Genomic DNA, 12,557 nt, shown 5'->3' on the forward strand with positions numbered 1-12,557 from the left:
GATGTAGAACAGAATTCTAACTTACAAAAAAAGAACAGATTTACTGGCCTGACAGACTGGAGAAACCTCGAGAGTTTGGCCCCTGGACACCCTTTTAGCTCAGTGGTGAAGCCCCTCCCAAAGTTCACCGTTCAGCCAGGGATTGGACAGCCTCATAAAACAGAACAGGACTAATGAGGCACAGCAGTCCAGGGACAAGGAGTAGAAGGCAGGAGGGGACAGGAAAGCTGGTGATAGGGAACCCAAGGTTGAGAAGGGACAGTGTTGACATGTCATAGGGTTGTTAACCATTGTCATAGGGCAATATGTGTACTGCTTAATGAGAAGCTATTTGTTCTGCAACCCTTCATCTAAGGTACAAAAAAAAGAATTATCTATGTGAGATCAAACTGACAACAGCAACTCAAAAGATTTGATGGGAAGCCTAGGGGACAGTGAGTTGAGATAATGGTGATGGAATAATTTGGAAAAGGATAGTGAAAATAGCAGCACAACTGGAAGAATGTAATCAATGTCACTGAATTGTACATGTAGAAACTTTCAAAATGGTGTAACTATGGCTATGTATATTTTCACCAAAAAAAAGTCCTCAAGGTCAGAAGGGAGAGTGTTGACATGTCATGGGGTTGTTAACCAACGTCATAAAACAATATGTGTACTGACTGTTTAATAAGAAACTATTTGTTCTGTAAACCTTCATCTAAAGTACACTTAAAATTTTTTTTTTTAAATATTGCATTATATTTGCCTAAAGACAACACGATCTGTTGCCTTCCAGCTGATTCCGATTCACAGAGACCCTATAGCACGGAGTAAAACTGCCCCACAGGATTTTCAAGGAGTGGCTAGGGGATTCAAACTGCTGACCTCTTGATTAGCAGCTGAATGCTTAACCACTGTGCCAGCAGGGCTCCAGTGACAACACAAGACCACAGAAATAGTATGTGCACTAGGATAGTGGAATTTTAGATGATTTTTAAAGTTTCCCTTAGTACTGTTTGTACAATAAATAAAAATCAAGAGAAAAAGTAGGTGGCATTGAAATAATTATAAAAAATCCTATATTTAAACAAGAATAACAGAATTTTGATAATTTATGTAGCTGTATGATTAACACTATTTACTCATTATACTATTGTTTTATTTTTCTCTGAAATTTCCATAATAAAATGCTTTTTAAATGAAATAATAAATATAACAAAGCAAAAGCTTTTTAAAATAAATATAAAAACAAACAAACTTCCTTCAATTGTATACCCGTCTTACAAACAGTGTCTCTAAATAAAAATTTATTTGAGGCCTTTCAATCACTGACTCAGATTGGTTATCCACAGATTATGCTATGGAAAAACAAAGAATTTACAGATTATCATAGGAGAGCAGGAGGAAGCAGTGAAAAATAAGTGAGTTTAGAGACATTCTCCCAGAGGGGTCTGGCCTCAATATTTCCAGTGCAATAGCATTAACAGATGCAAACATATTCACATCCTAGCCCCCTGGGGTTTCTATTCTAACCCAATTATGCAAGCCAGAAACTAGCGTATCCTTGAGCTCTTCTCTTCCCACCAGGCTGTTGACTCTATCTCCTACATATGCCAGCTATCCATTTCTACCCATTTCCAGTGCTACCACTAGGTAAGATAAGAAAATAGCTCCCACTCACACGTGGGTCACCAGGAGTCAGAATTGACTAGGTGGCAACTAGTAACAATGTATGCGGGGCACTCTTGCAAGCACATTACATGTACCAACTCATTTAATCCTTACAAACAATCTCAATTTATAGAGACGAAAACCAAGTTAAGAAATTTGCCTATTTATCAGTCAACCCCGAACTAAAACAGTTTCCAAGGCCAACTCTTCAGACAAAGATTGGACTGGACTGTGGGACATAAAATGATACTCATGAAGAGTGTGCTTCTTAGCTCAGGTAGACAGATCAGACTAAACGGGCAGCTGCTGTCTGGAGGTGAGATGAGAAGGCAGAGAGGGTCAGGAACCGGTTGAATGGACATGGGAGATCAGGGGTGGAAAGGAAGAGTGTGCTGTCACAGTATAGGGAGAGCAATTAGGGTCACATAACAATGTATGTATAAATGTTTGTATGAGAAACTAACTTGAAATGTAAACTTTCACTTAAACTACAACAAATAAAAAAAAAAGAAAGAAATTTGCCTATTTAGTAAACTAGTAAGTGGCAGAGCTGAGATGCGAAAACAAGCAGACCAGCTCCAAATTACACCCATGGAACCACTTGTGTTGTTTCTGCCCTTTTTCTATCATAGGACTGCGATCAATAACCTTGTTTCCCATCTGTGCAGACACAGTTGTAGAATAAACCCCAGAAGTGGGTTTATTAACTATTTAATAGTGTATGTCATTGTCTTTCTCTGTCCCTGAAGTATACGTTCCTTGAGTGCAGGGCACACATTTGTCCTGTATCCGCAGAAGAGATGCAATATTTTGTTTGTTCCTTCACTCATTCAACAAATATTTGTTGAACACCTATTGTGTGCCAGATACCGTTCTAGGTGCTGGGGGATACATTACCGAACAAAACCAAAAAATTATCCGGTCTCATGGATCTTACATACTAACGTACGGTTCGGAGACAATTAACAAATAAGTACATCTATGGTATGTTAGAAAGTGATAAATGCTTAAAAGAAAAGTAAGACAAAGAAAGAATGGAATGCAGGAGTTACAATTTAAAATAAAACAAAAAACCTCTTGCCGTCGAGTTGATTCCGACTCATAGCAAACCTACAGTACCGAGTAGAACTGCCCCTTAGCTTTTCCAAGGAGCGGCTGGTGGATTCGGACTGCCAGTATTTTGATTAGCAGCTGAGCTCTTAATCAGTGCACCACCAGGGCTCCCCAGTTTAAAATAAGTGGTCATCAGATGAATAAAAGATTTTAGATGAAGAAGCTTATTTTAGCAGCTTTAATAATCATAAAACATTTTAGACAACTCAAAACCAAACGTAAACCTGCTGCCTTCAAGTCTATTCCAACTCATAGCCACACTGCAAGACAGAGTAGAACTGCCCCTTAGTGTTTCCAAGGCTGCAATCTTTATGTCCTCAACAGCAATGGGAATCTTTACGGAAGCCAACCGCCACATCTTTCTCCCACAGAGCAGGTAGTGGGTTCAAACCTTCGACTTTCTGGTTAGCAGCTGTGCACTTAACCACTGTGCCACGAGGGCTTCTAGACTCAAGTAACTAATAATAATGAGTAAACAGTCACGGGCCTCCCTTAAGCAGCTGTTTTGAGGTTTAAATGAGTTGCTGTACATAAAACAGAAAGAGCAGCTCTTGGGAAACTAGCTTCCACCTATTACATTCTCTCATGGGAAAATGGGCCTAGTTTCCCAAAACAAACTTATATGTCAAAGAAATATTCTTTTGATAAACTGAAAAAAGCCTAGACAGACAGCAATGCACTAACATTATGTGAAGACTATATGTCTCACTTGTTAATTCTGGATTTCTTTTATCAAAATTTAGATTTCATTTAAAAAGAAACGAATTAGCAATTACGTTGGCCTCAAAAATTTTGCACAAATTTCCTGTTGAAGGTGTTCTAATCCTGAACATAGACTCTTTAAAAAAAAGACAGAAAATATTTTCATTAATGTCTATTTTATCTTGAGGAAGAGAGACAGAATATTCTGGATATGAGAATTCAGCAAAATTAAGTTCAATATCAATCGTTGAATGTCTTCAAACAGAAGAATTTGTCAGTATAACCCCATAATGATGTGAACCTTCAAATCAGAAATAATACAGATATATTACTGCAGATCTGCTTCTAATAAAAATGACATTGGCAGTTCATTTACATCCAGCAGCATTAGGAATTAAAGATAGTTCATCATAATAACAAACAAGTGATTTCTACTTTGTTAAAATGTATACTTACACGATATTTATGTAGCATTAGCACAAAGTCTGTCTGCTTAGAAAAGTCTTGGTCTGGTTTTTATTTATTTATTTTTAATGTAGCTTGGATACAGTTCCAAAAAGATGTGAATTACCACTAAAGATCTGACATCAAAGAATAATACTGAAAGGTATGGCACGCCCACACTTTGGATATGCACATTTGATGCCTTGTCCCTTGAACCAGAGAAATAGCAGTTCTGTTTTTACAACAAATGCCCAAAATGCCAATTATAGCTCAAAGTCTACTTGTTATATTTTTTTAGAAATTTGTTTTGTTCTTTTAGCTAGCTCTTTCTGACAAAATTTTATAGCCTCGGTTTTGTGCTGGTCATTAGAGTTCAGCTACTTTGCCTTTAGGGCAGATTCTGACTTTAACATTCCAGCGTCTACGAATTCCCTGAAGTGTGGACACTCACGGGTACCTGCCAGGAGAAGGCAGGGGCAGGCAGGCCAGAACAGACCCTGGCCTCTCTCCACACACCTCACCACACAGGTCCAAGCACTCACCGGGTGCCGTAGGCGGCAGAGCCAATTCTTCCAGAGCAGAGCTTTGAACTGGCGCCCTGCGTGCGCCATGCCAACTGCGTCCTGTCCCTAACCTCACCCAGGAAGTCAGCGTGCAGGACTGCACTTATATCTGCTGGGATCAAGCATGTTGCACTATTAGTCAATCTAACAAAAGTGAGTGATGCAAGAGAGATTACTGGTAACTGAATAACGCAGGAATCAAATGTCCTCTCTTGTTTGCAGTTACCGAGAAATCTTGTTTTCTCTAGCTGCTCAGTGTGTGAGATGGGGATGGGCTACAGGATGCTGCCTGTAGGGCCTTTTCATTTATTCCTCGCATCCACACAGAGCAGGCTATCACTCTCGAAGAATACACACAACCAATGTCTGTACCAAGAAGTGATGCTCAAGTGATCCTCCCTTTTCCTTTGATGCTAGTTGGATGGAATTCTTCCCCCTCCCTCCTGAAACATCAGCAATCATACGAATTTACCAAAATATCTTCCCTTTCAGTGGTCCCATAGTAGAGAATGGGAAGGAAAGACAACGGAAGCAGAAGTGATCTCTGGGGTGATTAGGACAGGCAGAGGGGAGGGTGGTTCATGGTCCACTCTGCTGCCTGCCCCTCTCTCACCCATTTCTCCCAGTGGGGTTGGGCTCTGTGTTTCACATCTCGGAGAGCACAGCCAAGTGGTGCGAACAGAGCAGGAAGTGTGATCTTTGACTTTAACCCTGCTTCTGTGAGTAAACCTTGGTGGAAGGACAAGGGGAAGGACAAGCAAGAGCCATAGGCAACTCTCCTTACTTTCTCTTTTGTAGGTGCTTGCTGCTGCCCCCAGGAACTCTAAGCTGAGGGAAGAAAGAAGGGGCAGCAATAGGCAAAGCAGCACACAGCTGTGGTGGGAGCTCTCCAAAGCCTTCTCTTGAGTGTGGCAGGCACTAGGTGGCCCATCTGATTCTTGTATCATTTTTTGAAACAGATATGATGGGCTCAGCTGGCAGTTGGTTGCTCCCTCCTTCCAGGGCCCTCCTGTGTTCATGTGGCACCCGTTGTGGTCAGACTTGAGGCATCTTGACGCTGTGGTCTTTTACTTCATAAAGCAATTTCCCCAAGCTGGATCCGTTCTTATAAGTGGCTTTTGCAAAAGGAAACAGGAATTGACTCAATTATTCTGGTGAGTTATTTTTCAAAAAAACACCAATTTTTAAAATTTTATTTGTTACATATATTGCAACAATAGCGTGGAGGCCATTACCTGATGGGGCAGGGCCCAGCACACACATGTGGTTTGCCTGATCCCCACACAACATCTTCCCTTGGCTTTTACCTCCTCAAAGGCCTGTCACTGTCAGCCAAGTATTGCTACCCTGGTTTCCTTTGTAGATCACATTAATAACACCTAGCATCACAAGTGGTGTAGTGGTTAAGAGCTTGTCTGCTAACCAAAAGGTGGACAGTTCGAATCCACCAGCCGCGCCTTGTAAACTCTGTGGGGCAGTTCTACTCTGTCCTATAGGGTCACTAGCAGTCGGAATCAACTCAACAGCAACAGGTTACAGGCTAGCATCACAAGAGATTATCATTATTTTAGAATGCTCCAGTATGAGGAAAAGTCCCAACCATGGGTATTTTCCAATTGCATTTCATGTTGTTAGCTGACATGGAGTCAGCCCCCAACTCATGGCGGCCCCATGTACAACAGAACAAAATGTTGGCCAGTCCTGTGCCATCCTCATGTTTGGTTGTGAATTGGACCTTTGTGATCCATAAGGTTTTCATTGGCTAATTTCTGGAAGTAGACCACCAGACCTTTCTTCCTAGTCCATCTTAGTCTGGAAGCTCTGCTGAAACCTGTTCAGTATCATAGCGACACACAAGCCTCCATTAACAGATGGGTGGTGGCTGCACATGAGATGCACTGGCCAGGAATCAAACCCTGGTCTCCCAGATGGAAGGTGAGAATTTTACCACTGAACCACCTCTGTCCCTTGCATTTCATAGCAGCCCATTTTTGAGCACTCCTTTATGTCAGGGCTTGATATGGTGCTTTCTCTTATTTCATCCGTGGCTTTCACTGAACAGTTCCATGAGTTTAGTATCCATATCACGATTGTACCGATTAGGATGGGGTTAACACCCTTAGCGGTTTTCCAAGATTGAAGTAAGTGAATTTTTTTTTCAAGTGTGTTTTCTTTTAATTGTGGTAAATATGTAAGTAACAAATCGTTTGCCATTTCAAGATTCTTTAGATGTACAGTTCACTAACATTAGTTAGGTTTATCATGTTGTTCAACCATTATCTTTATCCGTTTCCACTTGTACCATTCCATAATCCAGTTTTTGGTCCTTTATAGGAAAACAATGCAGTTCAGATGCAGACGCTGTATTTCCTTACCCTGCCTTTTTAGTCTGTTCAGTCTGTGACAGTTCTTCAGTTTTTCCCTGATAGTCATGATCTTGATGTTTTTGAAGTTTGCCAGTTGCTGTCGAGTCGATTCCAACTCATGGCGACCCCATGTGTGTCAGAGTAGAACTATGCTCCCATAGGGTTTTCAATGGCTGATTTTTCAGAAGCAGATCACTAGGCCTTTCTTTTGAGGTGCCTTTGGGTGGACTTGAACCTCCAACCTTTTGGTTAGCAGCTGAGTGTGTTAACTATTGGCACCATCAAGGCACTCCTTTTGAAGGGTACAAGTGAATTTTACCACTAATCTCTTCTCCACCATTTAGCCAAGCTCAGAACAACTCGAGCATATGGTGCTGCCAAATGACCCTGCATTCTTGAACCTGGCAATCCTGCCCACTCTTGTGCTACATACTGTCTTCACCTCTTTGTAAACTGCCATGTTAACATGCTCATGGAAACTCAACAGTAGATGCTAACTTCCCACGTAGAAGAGCCAAAGCACACTTTTCTTGCATGCCTATCACTGATCACTGGGAAAGCTTCTGTTCCCAAAGCACCGCCCAGAATCCTTACCATCGCGTCCTGTTTACTGACATGCTGTAGCCACCCTTCCCAGCAAGGCTACCTGATGAGCTCATCTCTCTCTCTTCTTCTCCCAGCTGCCTACCTGGAAGATCACTTCTTACATGTCTCTCTATTCAGTGGACAACATGTACAGACGGAAGCATTAAAAATCCAAGTGTAATTTGGCAATTATGGTGTTGGTGAAGAATATTGGGTAGACCATAGACTGCCAAAAGAATGAACAAATCTACCTTAGAATTAGTATAGCCAGAATGCTCCTTAGAAGCAAGGATGGTGAGACTGCGTCTCACATACTTTGGGCATATTACCAGGAGAGATCAGTCCCTGGAGAAGGACATCATGCTTGGTAAAGTACAAGGTCAGCAAAAAAGAGGAAGACTTCAATGAGATGGATTGACACAGTGGCTGCAACAATGGGCTCAAGCATAACAGCGATCGTGAGGATGGTGCAGGACCAGGCAGTGTTTCGTTCTCTTGTACGTAGGGTCACTATGAGTTGGAACCGACTCAAAGACACCTAACAACAATAACAAGCCATGGCAATTAGAGAATAATGCTCTCAGGGCTGGCCTCCTCAGTCCCTCTTCTATTACGTACGTACAAAAGCGAAGGTTTGCTGGTTCAATGGGGATTAGAAAGTGGGAAATTTACTAGTAAACTCATATCACAAAGAGAGCCAAGGAAGTAAAGGAAGATTTACAAAGGCAGCCTGGACACTTAACTTTGCATTTGTGTACCCCTGAAGAAGAGTCTGGCTAAGAAATTTAGGGCTGATAATTGCATCTAACCTAGATCTGAGATTTTGAAGATAAAGGGAATTTCTTTGGCCTTGTAAGACATTGACCGAGAATATAGTAGAGTTAGCAGAACACCTTTTGAATAAAAAGATCCTGACAATGAAGACTCAGAGATCATCTCTAAAGCTGAAGATTCCTCTAAGGAGGTCTGGTGGCTCTATAATCGTTACCAGTAAACCAGTTGTCATCAAGTCAACTCCGACTGACCCCACGTGTGTCAGAGTAGAATTATGCTCCATAGAGTTTTCAATGGTTGATTTTCTGGGAGTAGACCACCAGGCTTTTCTTCCAAGGTGCCTCTGGGTGAACTTGAACCTCCAATGTTTCGGTTAGCAGCCGAGTGCATTAACCGTTTGCACCACCCAGAGACTCCCTATATTCATTAAGTTGTCATGAATTCCCTGTGCATGAAGGATTGCATGCCTCAGGCATCAATCATTGCAAATTAGGGTTCCATGTCTACTGGTACTTTTTCAGGAGACATTTCATATCAGTTTATAAAAATAATATTTGGCTTTATAATTGATAACAGGGAGGCAGGGCCAAGATGGCGGAGTAGTCAGATGCTTCCTGTGGTCCCTCTTACAACAAAGACCAAAAAAAACAAGTGAATTGATTATATATGACAATCTAGGAGCCCTGAACATCAAAGGCAAAGTTGAGGAACCAGATTGAGCAGCGGGGAGGGAGAGACAGTTTGGAAGCAGCAAGGAGTTGCCAGACCTGACCCGGCAGATGCCAGTGCCCTTCAGGCCAGATTGGCTTGCATGTGCGGTGAGGCAAGCAATGGCACTTGGGAGGTGTTTTCCACATCAGGAGAGGCCCAGTGGCAGAAAGTCTACTTGGGCATCCAGAACCAGTGAAAAGCAGTGCTCAATCGGCAAAAGATAAGTACTTGCATCTGGCCTACCACATGGATCAAAAAAACCTCCATTTGGGAAAAACCTCTCTCCATTTACCTCCCGACTCCCCACTCTGCACCAGGTCCCAGGCCGGTTTCAGTGATTACCAAGTCCCCTGGGCCAGAAAGGAGGACAGTCCATGAACCCTGAGCCATTCTCTCAGCCTTGGAGAGGGAATAAATTAACTAAAAGGGGAAAAAATACTCTGCTAGCTCCCCTAAGCCAGAAACTCAGGGTAGGCACAGCTCCTATGCCTAGACACAGGCATAAGGGGTCCACAGACTTTGAATGCCTTTCACCCCTGCATAGACTTCTGTGGGTCCGTTTCAACAGTGCAAGCCCTCATTACCACAGTACAACAAGGTATATGCCTGAAGTCTAACTTCAACTGTTTCAGCTGTGAAGTGGCAGGTTCATGACACTTGACACTGCTCTGCCCATTAAGCAGGTTCCTCATCTGCCCACATCAGGGGCCTGAGGACTGGTGGCTCCACCCACACCACCTAACCACCTGTGACACGGGCCCAAGAATAAGAGATACCCCCCAGTCCTTACAGCCAACAGCACTGGGTGCTCATAGTCTGGCTGAAAAACCCGCCCACCTACGTGCTCTAGGGAACAGGGTTACGCTTTCCTCCCAGAGACTCAGGGGCAGCCGTCAGCCCCCTTCCTTGCTCAGTGCTTGACACCCTACTGCAGCCAGATACCTGTGCCTACACCAATCAACCATGCCTGTCTAGGACTGTAGGTGAGAGCCTGCACCACACACTTGGTGACCAACTACTCGGACACCTGAGCTGACTCCATACAAGAAAAGTAAACAGACTCCTGGGCTCACATACTTAGTAACAGATCTAACCACCTGGTGACAGGACGTTAGAGCTTCAAAGGTGCCAATAATCAAACTAGCTCACATGAGCAGCCTATTTGGGCATATCAAAACAAAACAAGAAGTTTGGACACAGTAAGGAAACATAAAATAAATAAATATAATAACTTATTGATGGCTCGCAGAAAACAGTCAATATCAAATCACATAAAGAGTCAGACCATGATGGCTTCAGCAAGCTCCCAAAATAAAGAATAAATAAATTTTCCAGAGGAAGAGAATTTCTTGGAATTACCGGAGGCAGAATACAAAAGATTAATATACAGAACTCTTCAAGACATCAGGAAGGTGATGAGGTAAAACACAGAACAAGTTAAGAAACACACAGACAAAGTAAAAGAGGATCTTAAGAAGGTTATTCAAGAGGATGACAAATTTAATAGGCTGCAAGAATCCACAGAGAGACAGCAGTCAGAAATCCAGAAGATCAACAATAAAATTTCAGAATTAGACAACTCAATAGAAAGTCATAGCAGCAGAATTGAGGCAGTAGAAGTCAGAATTAGTGAGATTGAAGATAAAGCACTTAACACCAACTTATTTGAGGAAAAATCACATAAAAGAATTTTTAAAAATGAAGAAACTGTAATTGATAACAAGATGTTTTCCCAGTGTCTGCTTTCTGTTAACTCCCCCACCCCCACCCCATCCTTTTACCCTACTACCAATCTACTTTGCTGGATAGCTGATCTTTGGAAAATTATTTCCCATCTCTGGTCTCACTTCCTCTTCTAGAAAGTGGTCATATCCACTGTGACGTTTAATGTTATGTGTCAACCTGGCTAGGCCATGATTGTAATTATCCTCCATTTTGTGATCTTATATAATTATCATCCATTTTGTGGTATTATGTAATTATCCTCCATTTTATGTGTTGTAAATTCTAACCTCTATATGTTAATGAGGCAGGATTAGTGTAGGGTGTATCACGAGTCACCACCCTTACTCAAGTATCTAAAGTCAGGGAAGTTTCCTTGGGGTATGACCTGCATCCAATACACTGATGCCCTGAGAAAGCTCTCTCTCACTCTGGATCCTGCATACAGCTCATCATCATCTGGTCTCCAGTTCTTGGGACTTGAGCCAGCAGCCTGCCTGATGATTCTAGGAATCGCCAGCTTCCACAGCCTTGTGGGCCAGTAGCCTGTCATCTGACCTGTGACCTTGGGATCATGAACTGCTGCAACCACGTGAGTCAGAAGAAGCCTCCAGCCTGATGCCTGACCCACCAACAGTGGGACTTGCCAGTCTCCACAACCATGTGAGACATTTCCTTAAAGTAAATCTGGCTTTGTATATGTACATATACATATATATATGTGTATACATATATGTGTATATATACGCACTTCATTGGTTTTGCTTCTCTAGAGAACCCAGCCTAAAACACTCACTCAAAGGATTGTGATAAGGATTCGATGAGATAATGTGGGCAAAGAACTTAGCCCAGTGGTTGGCACATAATAAGTGTCAAAATATTTTAGTACTATTATTTATTGAGCCCATTAAAACACAGACAACTGTGTATAAAAAACAAATTGATATGATATCTGTCATTTGAAGTATGGTTGGAATATCTCTATTTATTCCTTACAGTGGTTGGATGGGAAGAGAAGTAAAGTGTATGAAGCCAGGACTCACGTAGAGGAGGGAAGGAGAAAGGGAAGTTTGCATCCAGAACAGAAAGGAATGAAGAAGGCAGGCACTCAGAGGGTGGAAAACTGACTTCATCTTCTTCCCAGCTACACTTAAGTCTAGTGCAGCCTGGATGGAGTAAGTTTCAAACATAAATTGCTTCGGTCAGAGCTGAATAGTTCCCAAAGAGCCAACCAAATTGCCAGATGAGCATGCAATGAACTCGAATGTAGGAGATTATCATACACACACTTGACTGATTCCTTTGAAAGGTTATGGTAATGTAGTTTAAAAGCTATAATGTAAATTATTCAGGATTTTCAGGTAAAATTGCCTCTTTGTCTCTGTTAAAGAGCTTTATTAAAATTAGGAACAATAAGCAATTAGAAGTTTCATAGTTTAAATAACTTTTATGACCCAAATGTTTCTTATTTAATTGTGATTTATAAATCTCAAAAAATAATAACCTTGTGTAATTTAAATAACTTACTTTTCTCTGATACTGAAATTCTATCTTGCTAATTTCAATAATTTCTCATGAACCTGAATTTGTTTCTCTTCTTGCACTAATAGAAAAATATAATTCCAACTTGAGTCTAAAAGACATTTGTTCAAAAGAAAATAAATTGATAGGAACAAGTGGTTATCGTATTCTTAATGGTATCTAGTGTCTGTAGAGCTAAGAAAATTAAAAAGAAATCCTCAAAAATCTGCTAACAATATTGAGAGGAAAGTTGGTTAAACCTATGACTTCGATTTAAGAATTGAGCGGAATTCTTCTTGTAATCCCCTTTGGACAATCTGGGACCTAAATCATGCTGTTTGTATCTTCCACTTGAGTTAAATTGTATTTCACCAGCCTGAAAACATGAAATGCAATGTCCATT

At 41.5% G+C, this 12,557-nt stretch overlaps 1 protein-coding gene across 1 annotated transcript in view; it reads right to left on the reverse strand.

Annotated features, from left to right (window-relative positions):
* The window catches only part of ABCA13 (ATP binding cassette subfamily A member 13), a 527,556-nt gene extending 523,033 nt beyond the window's left edge, over nt 1-4,523 (reverse strand). The window contains 1 exon segment of the mRNA XM_023724448.1: nt 4,455-4,523. Coding sequence (XP_023580216.1) covers nt 4,455-4,523 — 69 coding nt within the window.
* Between the last annotated feature and the right edge of the window lie 8,034 nt (nt 4,524-12,557).

The sequence above is a fragment of the Trichechus manatus genome, unplaced genomic scaffold, assembly GCF_000243295.1.
Source record: "Trichechus manatus latirostris isolate Lorelei unplaced genomic scaffold, TriManLat1.0 scaffold00247, whole genome shotgun sequence".
Lineage (NCBI taxonomy): Eukaryota > Metazoa > Chordata > Mammalia > Sirenia > Trichechidae > Trichechus > Trichechus manatus.